Genomic DNA, 16,598 nt, shown 5'->3' with positions numbered 1-16,598 from the left:
ATTAATGAAAATTTTTAACACTATTATTATCAACCCCTTACCACCTTCGAGTCTTCCACTCATTATAACGTGTCGGGAGGTGAATTGAAGCGTAATGAATCAATCAATTATTCATATTTTTTGTGGTACAATGACTCCTAGATGACGATTGGTCCATTTAAATTCAAGTGCGTCCTTCCCCGCAATATTTTCATCCAATAGAATCCCCGAAAACTGGCCGATACATAACCCCACCCCGTGAAAAATGTTTATTATTGCATATATGACCTTTACATAAATATTTCTCAAGATTAGAGGTCATATTTTAAAGCTAGACCCCAGTTGATTACCACGATTGTTTCACGTGAATCTGCACATAATCACCGAGGTAAATGATAAAAATTGTTATCAATTCAAAAATTATTTGATTGACAATCGATCAGTTTGCTATTTCAATTGCTTTCTACCTCATCTCTTCACATGCTTTGTTAAATTGAAACGAAAATCTTGGCTGAATACCAATAAATTCATTTCACTTAAACAATATTGCGATATTACTATCAGATAACGCATGGCATTGTTTCATTGGCTTTTTTTTTCGAATTATTTTGTTTTTTTTTTTTCATATTGCTTACTAAAGCACTAGCTTTAGCATAAGATAAACTGCTTTGAGATCTTTGCTTAATTCTCTGTACTTAAAACAATATCGATGGAGTTGGGTGACAGAATTTGGAGATCAATGAGGCGTGTACTCGACACTATTCGAAATTTCTTTCGAGTATTCACTAGATGGAATTACCTAAGATTTTTTTGGTCCCATGTAAGTTGATATCATCATTGTTATTGAAATTACTGAGGAAACGTAGAGGAGAAATTTTAGATGGCTGGTACTTTTGATTGCAGAGGTAGATGTATAGACATGAAAGAAGACAATGTTCATGAGACAGCAATGGCATTTCAATGTTCTATTAAAGATAGACTTACCCCTTTATATCTGCTTGCATGGTGGAACCTGAAGTAATTCAGTAGCTTTTGTCATTCTGCATGGCTTGTAATTCCATTGTTTGGATAGATTATATTAAGGTGGAGGTGAAACCACTCTGCATTAGTTTGTTGACTGTCTTTGATGCGTAAGCATGGCAAATTAGAGGTGATTGTATATTTTTTTTTTTCATTATTTATTGATGGTTTTCAGACGTTGGCTGACGACATGGCACTGAACGCAGCTGTTGCTGATATGCCTGCGGCTACAAAAAATGATCCTGTGAGAATTTTAACGTTGAATAAGGGAGAACATCAGGATGGGATTTTGTACAGAGTTAAACAAGGTAAAAAAAGATGGTTTTTATATTATTCTCCAAATTTTTCATAGATTTTTCAGGCGACATTGCAACTCTTTTACAAAGTCTTTGGTGTAGGTAGTGCGATTACATTTCTAAATGTTATGGGACAGAATATTGTGCACAAATAATACTGGACAAAATTTTATTAGATAAATTATGACTGAACATAATATTACCCGGTAAAACGTTACTGGACAAAATATTACTCGACACAATATTAGAAGGAATAATATCATCATATAAGCGTACTAGGACATAGACAGTTAAATCGCAAAGCGCTCTACATTTTTCATATTGAAAACGAAAAATTTGATGTAGCATTTCACATTTTTTATTAGTTAGTTTTTTATTAAAGTGCTGAATTAGATTATTTACACTATCTTCATTTTACAATTTATGTATTTATGTATTGTTAAATTAGTTATGAAGTTTGAACGTTCCCGGTGGTATCTTGGATCACATTTTGTTGAGTCACAAGAAATTCGTGGATAGGATTTTTGGATTCGATAGGGATTCGATATAATTGTACAAGAAAATTATACTGAAAAAATGCCAAGCGTTAAAATGCCAAATCTTTCAATAAATTTTAAACAATTTTCGAAATTTTTCAATTCTTTGTTCATGATGGAATAATGAGCATTAGCGAGAAAAAAAAATTCATTAAAAATCATTTCGCCAATCAGCTGTCACTTTAAACGATTTTTCTCAAGAACAGATGAGCACACGGACTGCCTGAAATGACAGCTAAGTGCCCTATAATTTTCAACTAAATTTTTCATTGTCAATGCTCATTATTATTCCATCATAAAAGGAAACTTAATAAATTATAAATTAAACCATAAAATGTTCAAAGATCCTTTTTTTATTTGGATAGAAATTTATTAAATGGAAGAAAATTAAATAGACATCGAGTACTATACAATTAATTTTGCAAATTTATTATCAAAAATGGCGATAATGTGACCAATATAGGGGCAATTTTGCTTTTTATCAAAATAAAAACTCCTAATTTTCAGGTTGGCATCTACAACTATCTCTGGGTCCCTCGCTATTTGGCCGTCACTTGAATATCTTCACAAATCATCCGATACCCCCCGATCAAAAATTCGAGAGACACACATATCATCAATTGAAATGGATAAACGGTTCAGCGAATCTGCGAGCAATGGCCGCCGGTTCATTCCACTACTATTTAACAGACTGTCAAGAGGAGAATTGTCTGAAACCGATAGCATCCGGCTACATCCTGGTGGAGCCAGAATTGAGCATCGGTTCAACAGGTGAGAAATTGCCTCTGGACTGCATCCAATGTCAAACCGTATTATCAAAAAATCTCGGTCCCATCTCCACCTGGGAAGAGAAATTACTCGTGTCCAAGAATTCCGGCTACAACATGATTCACTTCACCCCCATTCAAGAATTAGGCGATTCGCAATCAGCCTACAGTCTCAGTGATCAATTGAAGGTAAACTCATCATTCAACGACAGTAACTCCAAGCCAGCGACATTCGACGACATTCAGGCGCTAACGAATAAGCTGCGGAACGAGTGGAAAATGCTCTCAATTTGTGATATAGTCCTGAATCATACAGCCAACGAGAGCCCCTTCCTGGTGTCTCATCCAGAGTGTACGTACAACTGTTTTAACAGCCCACACCTACGTCCTTCGTATCTCCTGGACGCAACTCTCTTCGAGTTAACACTTCAAGTGGGAGCTGGTGACTGGGAACTGAAAGGAATACCTCCAGTCGTCGAGACTGAGGATCACCTCAACGCAATTCGTCATGCACTCCACACCCACTACCTTCCTCTGGTGAAAATTGAAGAATTGTTCACCCTAGATGTTGACGCAGTTGTGGGACAAATGGTGAGTCTTGCACGCAGCAGAATGCCTGAAGATACTCCACCAGAGGCAAATCTATCAATATCAATCATTCGAGATCCTCAATGTCGTCGTCTTAAGGCCACAGTCGATATGCAGCTTGCATTGAAAATTTACAACATTTACAGACAAGATTGTTTCGATGAAGATTCACGTCTGAAGCGTTGCGCCGAGGAGTTCCGGAGAAAACTAGAGGAGCTTAATCAGGAAATAATTGGTGAAGTGCAGAATCACTTGAATGCAGCCATTGAGAACACTATCTCTGGCATTCGATACTTCAGAGTTCAGGCAGATGGACCGAGACTCAAAGAGATCAGCGCGAGGAATCCATTGGTTGCTCGATACTTTACGGATTATGGAGCCCCGAAGAGCCTGCTCGAGCGTGAGACGATGATGTATAATGAATCAGGATGTTATTTGATGGCACACAATGGCTGGGTGATAAACGGGGATCCTCTGAAGAATTTTGCTGACATTGGCTCCAACGTCTACATCAGACGCGAATTGATTGCCTGGGGTGACAGTGTCAAACTGAGATTTGGTGATAAACCTGAGGATTGTCCATTTTTGTGGAAGCACATGGCATCGTACGTTGAACAAATGGCGAGAATTTTTGATGGTGTTCGCCTCGATAATTGTCATTCAACCCCAATTCCCGTTGCCGAATACATGTTGGATGCAGCACGTAAAGTTCGTCCTAATCTCTACGTTGTAGCTGAATTGTTCACAAATTCTGATCAGAAGGACAATATCTTTGTGAACAGATTGGGAATAACTTCATTGATCCGCGAGGCAATGGCAGCCTGGGATAGCCATGAGGAAGGCCGTCTTATTTATCGTTATGGAGGTGAACCAGTGGGTGGATTTTTTCAATCACAGCATCGTCCACTTGTCCCCAGTATTGCACATGCACTTTTTATGGATCAAACACATGATAATCAGAGTCCCGTTGAGAAGAGAAGTGTCTTTGATCTTCTGCCATCAGCAGCGCTGGTTTCCATGGCTTGTTGCGCTAGTGGAAGCAATCGAGGGTACGATGAACTCGTTCCTCATCATATTCATGTGGTCGATGAGACGAGACAGTATACAGCGTGGACTAGTGATCAGGAACTTGCCCGAAAGAATCCGAAATATGTCAGTGATAATTCTGGAATAATCTCAGCTAAACGTGCTCTCAATAACTTGCACTTTACCCTGGGAAACCAAAATTTCTCTCAAGTTTTTGTTGATCAAATGGACACTGATGTTGTCGCTGTGACTAGGCATTCGCCTGGGACTCATGAGAGCGTAGTTCTAGTTGCATTCACGGCTTTTCATCATCCTGATTCAAGTGCAACAGATCTTAGGAGGAATGTTAGACCTCTTCGAGTTGAAGGTGTCGTTGAAGAAATCATCGTCGAAGCTTCTTTGACTTATAAAGATGGAAAAACTCCCTTCAGATTTCCAGATACACATCAGAAGAATGAACACTATATCAATGGATTCGCTGATTACGTCATCAATATTCGAGAACACATTCAAATTAACGACTCCAAGATTCTGGAGAAAGTCGACTCTGGGGATCCGAAAATAACTCAATTGAATTTCGTTAATTTCCAACCTGGTTCGGTTGTTGCAGTTCGTGTGTCCCTTCATTCCAACATTAAACCAGCCCTCGAGGCACTGAATAGTACCATTAAATCAATCACAATTGGCATTGATTCCTCAGAATTACGTTCCATAGTTTCGAAATTAGAGCTCTCAGATATGAATAAAATACTGTATCGCTGCGATCAAGAGGAAAAGGATGAAACCGAGAATAAATTCGGTGTTTACGATATACCTGGATACGGACCTCTTGTTTACGCTGGTCTTCAGGGGATTGTCTCCCTTCTGGCTGATATTCGGCCGAATAATGATCTTGGGCATCCACTCTGTGGAAATCTGCGCGATGGAAATTGGCTCATCGATTACACGTGGCAGCGTTTAATGAACGATCAGGAAACTCTCGCTCTCGGTAAATGGCTAGAGAGAGAGTGCGAGCCTTTCAAGCTCATTCCAAGGTACCTTGTACCCAGGTACTTCGACGTCATCATCATCAATGTCTACATGAGTTTGTTGGATCAGTGCTACAGCAAAATGTCCAAGTTCGTGGAGAATGGATCGACCTTTGTGAAACTATTGTCACTGGTATCAGTTCAGATGGGGGGAATTATTAGATCTGCACCTCTTCCAGATCTCTCTCCCTCCTTGGACCCACCAAGACCGAAGATTATTGAGCATAATGATGTTAAAGAGCAGGCATGTGTGACCCTATCTGCTGGACTACCTCACTTCACTGTCGGCTACATGCGCAATTGGGGTCGTGATACCTTCATTGCAGTACGGGGATTGTTACTGCTTACCGAACGTTACGATGACGCTAGATTCATTATCCTGGGCTTCGCTGGGACTCTGAGACACGGATTGATTCCTAACTTGTTGGATAGGGGTAAAAATGCGAGGTACAATTGTCGTGATGCTGTGTGGTGGTGGCTTTACACTATTCAGTGTTACATTCAACAGGTTCCTGATGGTCTGATGATACTCAATGATGAAGTATCGAGGCTGTATCCAACCGATGATTCACCAGCACTACCAGCTGGCGAAGTGAAGCAACCTCTGCACAACGTTATTCAGGAGGCGTTGACGGTTCACTTCCAAGGATTATGCTTCCGTGAGAGAAATGCAGGGAGACAGATCGATGAACAAATGACTGATCGTGGATTCAATAATCAAATTGGCGTTCATCCAGAGACGGGATTCGTTTTTGGTGGAAATGATGCTAATTGTGGAACATGGATGGATAAAATGGGATCATCGGAAAAGGCAGGTAATAAGGGTAAACCTGCTACACCACGAGATGGATCAGCTGTTGAGATCGTTGGACTCAGCAAATCTGTTCTGACGTATTTTGCTGAATTATACAGACAAAATTTATTCCCTCATGGAAGCGTTCAACGACGAAACAGAGACGGTACTATAGTGACTTGGAGCTATAAACAGTGGGCAGATAAAATTCAAGATAATTTTGAAAGATATTTTTACGTTAACGAGGTTCCAAAAAATGACGAACTTTCTCCTGAATTGATTCATCGTCGAGGAATTTGCAAAGACAGCCATGGAGCATCGCAGGCATGGGCTGATTATCAACTACGTCCCAACTTTGCTATCGCGATGGCAGTGGCTCCTGAATTATTCACTCCAAAACATGCCTGGAGTGCGTTGAAACAAGCTGAAAAGATTCTCTTGGGTCCATTGGGAATGAAAACCCTGGATCCAGCTGACTGGGGATACAACGGATATTACGATAACGCAAATGATGGAACTGATCAGAAGCTAGCACAGGGATGGAACTATCATCAGGGCCCAGAGTGGATATGGCCCATGGGTTTCTTTCTTCGTGCACGACTTCATTTTGCAGCTTTGATCGGTGAAAAGGAGGAGTTAATTAGGACCATTCAATCGACTGAAGCAATTTTATCGAAACACTTTATCGAGGCGTCTACGAATCATTGGAGAGGACTTCCAGAATTAACCAATAAAGATGGGGACTACTGTCGGGACAGTTGTCGCACTCAGGCATGGAGTGCTGGAACGATACTCGAGACACTGTACGAGCTCAATAATCTCAAGTCTCAGTTGGAATTATCGAGTGATTATGGCAACTGATATGATTATGCGTGTGTTCATCATTATTTAGAATACTCACAAGTAGCAACTAAACACTTAAGTAGTGGCCAAAACACGTGCTTCTGTAATGCTATTGTTTCACAAACAGATGATCCTGAAATTCAGCAAGATACACACGCATTTTTTCGTAGATCCCGTGATAGCAAAGGAAGTGCATCTTCTCACACGAGTAGCACAGCTATTGTAGAGTGCCATGATAATGTTAATCCAACTAATCTTAGATATGTTAAAGACAGCCAGTCATGTGATCATATTTACGAAGAGATCAATCAAATTTGTAAAGCTGGATGCAGTGAGAGGATAATCAATGTTGGCAGAAAGCTCTGTCAGGCCATGTGCCATGTTTGTGCAAAATGCAGTGAAAATTCGAGGGTTTACAGTGATCGATTGATTTATGAAGGAAAACCTCTTCATGCACGAGAGGTATTGATGCATCAGTTTGAATTGCAGTCGTATCAGTTGCTCTTCAAATTGAAGACTCCTAGGATACTTCAAGAAGACTATTTGCCAGTGGTAAATATATTAAAAACGTTTGCATCTGGGATTTTTTACTTCAATGAAAATTATAAAGATGTTTTTCATCTCGAGTCGAGTCTCTCTCCACATGTTCAACTGTGCGATGCTGAAATTGGGAACTGGAATTCAAATACTGATGTGTATCATCGACTGGCTGTTGACTTATTTTGTAGAGTTTCTAGAGCGACTATTTTTAAGCCGAAAATTTTCGAAACCGTTCAGGAGAATTTTGAATATTGGACGGACTGTGAACATCGAAAAAGTAGGCTTAGTAATGATAAAACTGATGAGGGATTGAAATTATCGGTGCGAATGCATCATCATAGATCGAGTCTCATGTTGCTTGAGCCACTGTTGATTATTCCGGACTTTCCTTCGCCCAGAGATATTCGAGAGAAAAATAGAATTGCACATAATGAGCATGTGAAAATAGTAAGGATTGTTATTGCTTATACTCTATCGTTTTTTCTTCTAGTGATCGTTACATTTTACATTGTTTATTTTGCTTGATTTTTCTTGATTTCTTCCGTCCATTAAACGTTAATTATGACGTGGGGGAATATTAGAACGGACATTCACTGGGATTTTCTGTTGGAATTTTATTAATAGAAAAATTTCACTATTTTTTCTATATTAATTATGATTTTTTTACATTTTTTGTGGCCTTCAACATGAATATTATAAGAATTTTGACAGATTAAAAGTAAACAGAAAATTTTATATGGAACTCCCGTAAAATTGTGGACTCAATACTCGCGTACGTGATTAATTACTCGGGGAATTGTACTGATTATTTTTGGAATTATTGGAGAGTTTGACGGTAATTCATGACAGCTTTTTTGTTGCATCTTTTTAAAAATTGTTTTTTGTTGTCAGTGTGGGAACATTATTGTTTACGTGCGTTGTTTTACGAATGGAATGTGTTTTATTTTACCTTCCGTGAATTTTGAAGAAACATGTTGAGTGGTGATCAAATTTTATTGATAAATGTCAAATTATAGACAAATAGAAACGAACCGTATTTTTAAATCTGAGAAAAGACAGAAAAGTGAGATATCTAACATGACTATTTTCACACAAGTGAACGAAGACTGGTTATTGAGTTTTGCAATACTGAATGATACACTTTTTTCACTTGTTATTTCGCTATAACATTTTATGGACGAGTCTTCCAAAATCTTGTTGAAGCTTTTTATTTTTCTCGTGTCGGTACTTTTTACAATCTGTGCTAGAAAGCAAAGAAACTGCCGAATCGAGTTCATCATCGCCATCAATGATAATGGGAAATAAATATAAATAAAATATATCAAAGAGTAATTGAATGGGTTTTATTCACACTCTCCTTCCTTTTTTTATTTACATTTATATCTCCGATTTCCACATTACACGCGACTTCAGTGGAGCCAATCATAGACTCCCAGGGACTGGGAGCTTTACAGTAACGTACGTCGATAGGTGGTATCTTCACAATATTTGGGATGATGGGCTTGACCTTAGACGATCGAGTTTCGCCTCCAACACGTGATTGAAAAGGGCTTTGTCCACTCACGTTTTCCTTCATATATGACGAGATAGTTGAAGATGTAGAAACTTCAGGGCTCGTCATGGCTATGATGTGTCCCAAATTCTTCCTTGGAAATTCACTAGGTGAGTCTGGTGGCTTTGCCTGCTCACTCTCCTTGTGATCATCGCTGTCAATGTTCATCAACAAATCGGCCTCAGTGAGATTTGTTTTCATCAGCCACGATTCATATGAACTGCTTCTCAAATGTCCAACTTCCGCCTCCAGGGAGTATTCATTATCGTTTATGTACATACTTAACTGGCCGTTCCTTTCCGTCGTCATTGTTTGAGCCCCAGTTTTATCAGCTGCCCTGGATCCTCCAGTTGTCTTCACATTTCGACGTTTCCTGAACAAAGGAATTTGGAGTGTTGTAAGGAAGACGAAAAGCATTTTACAGAAATGATCATTCTTATCTATCCGGCGATAATAAATAGATCAACCGCATATAATAATAATAATAATCATAATTATAACAACAATAATAATAATAATAATAATAACAAGTACTAAACTGACAAACTTTAGGTTGAACGCATAGATTTGGACCTTCGGCTTCAAACGTATCTAAATCAAGAATATTTTGATGACTTTTACAATTGTTAGAGGAAGAAGTAGTTGAAAGTAAAGTGAAAACAAATATTGCAAAACCGATAATTTTTTTTTAAAGACTGTCGAAAGTAGCCAAATCACCTCTGTACTTTTAATCCATTAAATCACCATTAATCATGTCTCATTTTCATCGCACCAAATAATTTTTAAAGACTCATCGATTAAAAATAAAAGAAAAATTCTCTATCCTATGTATGTAGAGCAAGCACAAAATGTATGTTATAAACAATTGCATGTAATTCATTGGCTGAAGGCCTTCAGGCAATGGCCAGTTACGTCTCGTAACGATTTACGTTAGATATAAATGTAAATAAAAAAGTTGGGGATAAATTGAAGACAATCCTTTGCTATCAAAACCATAACATCTAGAGGGCCATTCAGAGGATTCAGTGAGTCTTCAATGGATGAAGGTTGAGGGTTGAAGGTTAGAAGAAGACCTTTTACTTTTTCGGTCCAGGTTTTCTTCTTCTTTCGCAAAGACGTCGACGAATCTTATCCGCGCGACCTCCGACCCGAGGTCTCCGATCGTTCCGACCCATTTTTTCACTGGGAAACCACACAACAGTTTTATTTCCTGGGAGCAATAAACAGTTAAGCTGCACTAAACAACAAAAGTCAATTTTTTTGCACTGTTAAACAAGACCAACAAATTGAGCCAGTGACAAGACCAAGAAGCATAAACTAAAGTGGAGGGTTAGACCCCGGGAGCCGGGTAACCTACGCCAATGCTAGTAATGACCCCAATGGTGGGACTCGCCACTGTCGGTTCTGGCGGCTGGAGGAGCTGCGCGAAAAGTCCTGCGTTAATTAAAAATTTATATCTCCTTTCTTAATGAATATTAAGGAATGCAACCAACGCTATTCGATGGAGAGTTAGATTCTCCTTGATCACACCAAGTTTGAGCCCTTAATCTCGGAAAATGAAAATTAAAAATCACGAGGAAAGTCGAAGCACGATCGCGATCCCAATGGAATCTCAAGGCAGCGGTGCCCGAAAATTCCCCCTAATTAAAAAGTTATATCTCCTTTTCTAATGAATATTAAGGAATGAAACCAATGCTGTTTGATGGAGAATTAGATTCTCCTTGATCAAGCCAAGTTTCATCTCTTAAGTTACCATGTAAAAATTGCAATCCGATTATTTTGTGGGGTGAAATGAATATTTTGGAAAATATAAATTATGAGGGCCTTTGGAAGGTCAATATTGAAGGCATAAGGATTTGCTTTTCGAAAAATAAATATTTGACCCTAGAAAATAATGGAATTGAATATTTTACTCTGATGGTAAATTCTATGACCATTTATGAGAGAAAGTAAAAAACTTCTTCTCGTGAGGAAAAATAGCCAAAATACTTTTGTATTCTTTAACCACAACTTTGTTTTTTTTTGAGAAAATCAGCGGAAATTTTCTTCTCAAATAAGTTTTGTATAATCCATTGTGTGATTTGTTTTTCTGCAGACATCACATTAATTTTCAGTATTTGATAGATTGAATCGATAATGGAAAATTTGTATTTAAAAAAAGTCTATAAATAATCGCAATCTGTTGAGAACAATGTAGAGATGTTGACTTTGAAAAAGAAAGTTAAACCTTGAGGTCTCTCCTTTAGGTTCTAAGGTATACAATTTTGTATTTTCAATTGATTATTAATATCACTTTATTTACCTTTTGATCTGTAGTACACAACACATTACATCATGTTAGACATGAAAATTTAAATCTAAGGCAAAGGTTTTTATTATTCCACAACATGATTAAACCGACGGTTCCTTATCATCAATGAATATTATCGCTTATTCATCTACATAATACATTATCAAATCACTTATTCTCATTTCTTAAAATCTGTTCGAGTTCATATATAAAAAATCAACTAAAAAATCACCAGATTCACACATCATCAAAAATTCTTCTAGGCGGACCAACCAAACGGCTGCTATTTGCCGATGTAAAATTTCTCGTTTCGTCATTATGTAAATCATTAAAATCAGCTGCCTGATAACCACCACTGTAATTATTTACACTGTATGAATTTGCACTATCGTAGGTAGTACCAACATAGTAGTCGCTGGGTTCAAAATCACGCAAGAGGCCCGCTCTAGCTGATTCTGTGGACTCATCCCTCTTCAGTGGTCTCACAGTGTCGCTGTTCTGACGACTATTTCTGTATCTTGAGGATGTTGTATTTGGATTTGTAAATCTCTCCTGGAATTCACGTCTACGTGTCAATGAATCTTCGGCTCTCTGTATTTTTCTTCGTTCTGAAAGAAACAAAAATGATCAATTCATTTGAATATTTCTGATTGTCTCTTACATGAAGGAACAAATAATTCCTGGGAATGCTTTAGCGTCGACCTGACATTCTCCCAATAAAATAATTGAATTATGTTACGCTAATGAACTTGTGCGAGACCTTTTCCCACAAAATTAAAATCAATTAATTCCAATGGGATTTTGAAACATTCGTAAACAAAAAATTTAATTCGCACATGATTATTGAAGGATCCGTGTATTGAATTTTGATAAATTGAAATATGCTCCACCAAACAAATTAATCTTTTTTATCTCAAAGTTGAAAACAACTATTTAATAATAAGACAGAGAGAAATAACTAAGGTTGATGGTACCACATTGTGATATTAAGGAAAATTATGTGACTGATAGCTTCAAAGCTAATGAAGCAGACGATATATCTGACTAGTTTACCATTTTCTATTCAATTTTCATATTCATATTTTAGAAACTATTTTAAAATTATCAGAAAAATCATTAACAGGACCAACGAAACCTTAACACAAGCCCCAAATGACAATGAAAAAAACATTTAGACACTTTCAACTACATTTGAAGAATACCCAGATACTTCAGCTAACTTTTCTTCAGTGAAATGCTTTCCTACTTTTGTAGTCGAGTATCAAAATTTTCATTTGAGTCGTAGAATTTAGAATCGAGTCTTCACAATTTGTTATTGCGGTATCGCATTGCCCTTGCTACGATGCAATTCGTCTATTGTCTAATAAACTATAAGGATTGACATTTCTATGATGAAGAGTTCAATACAGGACATGAGAACCGAGAAAATTTCTTATTCTGGAACACGAAGTCCTGTTATGAGCGAAATATTCTCATTTTTGAATATTGCATTCAGAAGATATTTACCTCGCAGAATAAGTGCCCTCCCTTCATCAACAAGATCCGTAGTGAGCTCATCGTCTCCAAGAAACTGTTGAAATCCAAGTACATTCAACAGTCTGCTTCCAACACTAAAATACGTAGCTAAGCAAAAAGCTAGAATGGCCATAGGAAAATAAACATTAAAACCATCCGAGATAATCGATATGACATCCATATGTCCCATTACTTGAGTGTAATACGTTTCAAGCATGTGGGTTTTGATAATATGCGAGTCCATGTGAATGAGCCCCAGAAAATTGAGGCACATTGGTGGTGTCAAACGACACAGCATCATTCCACTGAAAATAAGACTGTATTCATTGGTCTGGTGATGTGGTGCAAGATAATATAGATTTAACAAACGTATCTTCAGCACTGTAGAATATGCGCAGTAGCATAAATATGCAATGATCACGGTGGAGTGTATTTCAATAGTTAAATAGTCGTATTTGGCTTTAGCTAAGTTTAAAAACTGGGCGAAGAGGGATAGAACTGGAGATTTGTTGAAGAAGGTGACTTCAGACCAGACAACAGCAACCGAAAGACATCCAGCTGCAACAGCAGCTACCCTCTGGACATAACTCTTTATCATACACTTCCAGTACCACTCGACCGTTGGATTGCACAATATTCTCATGTAGAGTGGTCGCAATTTTCCAAATGAAGACTTGAATCTTCTGTCATGATTCGAAAGATTATTAGCGATATCCTCGAGATGAAAAATTTTCTCTATTAAAATTCCCCACTGGGTCTCGGTTCTCTGGAGAGTTTGAAGGGCTTTGATGGTCTGCCTGTGAAGTCTGATCAATGCTTTCTCCGAGGGTGTGTCGAGTGGAGTATCATCTGGCAGTTGTCTTCTGTTAATTTTCTCTTTAATTTCGACAGGAACTTTTTGAAGAATTGTTTCGAGATTCCTGTAGAATGGGTGGTTGGGTCCTATCGCAGCTGATGCTGCCTGCAGTGACTCCAATATGTCATCGACAGTCTCCTCAGCTTCACACTTCTCCAAAGATAACTTTGATGCCTTGAAATAACTGTATTGAAGTTTGTAAGGTAATTTGCTAGAGTTCCAGAGCCCTCTGGGTACCTCTACGAGGGCGTATCCGAGGAGGAGAACAAGGAGAAATAATCCCCAAGTATTGGAAGCTGACGAGGCGATGGCTTTCAGTTTTTGACCGTCCAAATTTGGGCCTGGCTTGAGGGCAATATAAATCAATAAAATTCCGCAGATGAAGAGGTAGCTTCCGTAGTAGATGGCATTGTCAATTAATGCAGACTTTAGTTTTCCCCGGACAGTGAAGTCACCGGCTTTTATGTAAGACTGCATGAGGGGGAGAATTATCCATGTTAAACATTGGGAGGTCCAGTATACGATTCTCCACAAATTGGGAAATACGTTGTCGGCTACACTTGACCAAGGCTTCTGACATGGGGCCAAAGGACTCGTTCCGTTTGGCTCTAGGCTTTGAATCGTTGCGTTTACTACTCGATTTTGCTCGACACATTGTCGATAGACAGTCTGCAAAGTTAATTATTGAAATGAAAATACAATCTGGGACGTTGGCGTTTTGTTAAATCATCTACTAGGACGTAGCTCTTACGAATAACTTTGTTACGTTTCATATTTCTTGAATATTTTTATGAATGAAAATCATTTTTGGGTATCAAATGATGTTTGATAACCCTCTGGAAGAACTCCTTTGTAACCAAAATGACTAAATTTTTGTTAACAATGTTTTACTGCTTAAGAGAGAAGACGAATATCCATTATCCAATAAAACTGTTGCAATTTTAGTCTTTTATCGTATCAAAAGTTTGGGAATAAATCAATAGGAAATGTACGAAGTTTTCATTAAAATTTTGGTTTTCGTGAGAATAAAAGAGCGAACTAATTATTCGTAGGCATTTTCACTTGTGTCTGGTATAATGTTTACCCAATGAAAATACATATTCTCTCTTTTGGCAGTTACTCCTGATATTCTCTCGTTCTTCAAATTTTCTTCCGAATTTCTAAGAAATTGTTGATAAAATTAATATGGAAAAATATATCATTTTTCAAGTTTTATTATTATTTAATGTCTCACGAAGTTCCACCATCGTGAAAAATTTTTTCCACATTTTCAGTAAACTTTTGCTAAAATTCATAAAATTTGTCCAAAAATTGAGGAGAATAAAAGTGAGACTACCAAAATTTGGGAGCCAATGAATAATGATAAACCCTAAAAACGGTATATTTTTCCATATCAATCTGATCCAGGGTTATCCAGAAATTCAAAAAAATGAGAAGACATCGACGATAGCTTAAGGACAAGTGGGCTGATTTTTTTCTCGATTTTATTGAATAGGTTTGATTATAACGAGGATTCTAACTAAGAAGAATTGTAGAATGATTCAGGGGTTATCTGTAAAAGGCGATGTTTGAGTACCCGCTCAATCGATCGGGTTCAAAATTAGCACAAATTGGAGTTTTAGGAGTGCGAATTATGAGCCACAATTTTGGTTCCTTTGGGATAATATTGTTCTTGTTATTGCTGATTTTATGACTAAATAGCGGAGTATAGAGCAATATGGGCATAATATTAAAGTAATGAGGTGAATGGAATGATATCTACTACTTAATTTGAAGATCGTAGAAACAAACAGATAATCATAAGACTGTCCCATAGACGTTCTAAGGTTAAAGTAAAATCAGGTGAAATTTTTTCTAAATTTTTCCCTTCAACAAAATTCGATTTCTGAAACGATAGTGTTCCTGCGTGACTACAATCTCCAAATTGGGAAAAAATCATTCAATTTTTTACTTCTGACGTTAAAGATTATAAACCAAATCTTTCTTTTTTTATCTGGCCCGTCTTATCGTTTAATTGTAAACCAACATATCTACAATGACTCGATGTGTCAAATGTCAATGTAAAATTTAATAGAGAAGTGTATTTCTGGACGTTGCAATTTAAAAAAAAATAACGCAATCCCATTGGAAGATTGTCTTGATAACTGTTGTCCATTTTATCCCATGACTGTATAATTTTCCAAATTACTGAAAAATTTGTGTTATTCATCTTATATAATCGAAATATTAGAATTTTCAGGAACTCAAACTTAAAAAAAATGCTTTTCATCGATCTTTTCTACCTCAAAAGCCCATATTACCCCAGTCCTACACTTATATTTAGCCATTTCTTAAAGACAATTCCTTGATGTTTTACAAAATTTCAAGGCAGTTTCACTCGAATAGAAGACAAAGGAATCTAAAGATTTTCTAACATGCAATAGTTTATTTAGAAGGACCACTTACTGAAGAAACATCTAGAGGTAGTATGAATATGATCAATAACGAGAAGTACCAAGCGATGAGTACCGACAATGTAACGACAATATGATTTCTGAATACATTGCCATATCTGTAAAGTAGTGTTGCAGCCAGACAAAATGTCAGGACGATTTCCGTAACTAGAGGACCCACACTCATTTTGTATTTCCTTTGACTTGTTTGATAATCAATAAACAACTCAATTGCATTACTTGTCTCTACTCTCTGTGCTCTGGTCTATTTCACGATTGGCTTTTATCTTCTCATTGGCCTCTTTTTGCATTTTCTCCAACTTCTCAAGTGACACTGATTTCAGTGGAAGTAACTTTGGTTTACACAGGATGTACTCGAGGGTTTCTGTTTCATATAGAAATGCCTGTTGTGGTATAATTATGTCGATTGAAGTATTGGGCGGATTCTCCAGTTGAGACATCTTATTCGGGTGTGAGAGTAGTCGGAAAGTACAAGGGCTACGATAAATAATTTATTTTACTATTTAACTCATTTCA

The 16,598-nt window shown here is 37.4% G+C and overlaps 2 protein-coding genes across 5 annotated transcripts; one reads left to right on the top strand and one right to left on the bottom strand.

Moving 5' to 3' along the window:
• The first annotated feature begins 25 nt into the window (after nt 1-25).
• On the top strand, nt 26-8,748 carry LOC135164651 (glycogen debranching enzyme). 4 transcript variants are annotated; one of them, XM_064125211.1, is made up of 4 exons: nt 26-367; nt 695-799; nt 1,175-1,307; nt 2,339-8,748. In XM_064125211.1, the coding sequence occupies exons 2-4, from the start codon at nt 719-721 to the stop codon at nt 6,892-6,894; spliced, it is 4,770 nt and encodes a 1,589-aa protein (XP_063981281.1). In that variant the 5' UTR covers nt 26-367; nt 695-718; the 3' UTR covers nt 6,895-8,748. The 4 variants fall into 4 exon arrangements, with proteins under 4 accessions (XP_063981281.1, XP_063981280.1, XP_063981282.1 ...); XM_064125210.1 differs by having other exon boundaries at nt 620-799; XM_064125212.1 differs by lacking the exon at nt 695-799.
• Nucleotides 8,749-11,230: 2,482 nt separating this feature from the next.
• On the bottom strand, nt 11,231-16,394 carry LOC135164659 (LMBR1 domain-containing protein 2 homolog). Its single transcript, XM_064125228.1, has 3 exons — nt 16,075-16,394; nt 12,765-14,298; nt 11,231-11,866 (listed from the first exon to the last, which is right to left on the bottom strand). Exons 1-3 carry the CDS (start codon nt 16,246-16,248, stop codon nt 11,496-11,498), a joined length of 2,079 nt encoding a protein of 692 aa, XP_063981298.1. The 5' UTR covers nt 16,249-16,394; the 3' UTR covers nt 11,231-11,495.
• Nucleotides 16,395-16,598: the final 204 nt, after the last annotated feature.

Source organism: Diachasmimorpha longicaudata, chromosome 7 (genome assembly GCF_034640455.1).
Source record: "Diachasmimorpha longicaudata isolate KC_UGA_2023 chromosome 7, iyDiaLong2, whole genome shotgun sequence".
Taxonomy (NCBI): Eukaryota; Metazoa; Arthropoda; class Insecta; order Hymenoptera; family Braconidae; genus Diachasmimorpha; species Diachasmimorpha longicaudata.
The sequence above is the reverse complement of the archived record's forward strand: the minus strand, read 5'-3'. Positions and strand labels throughout refer to the sequence as shown.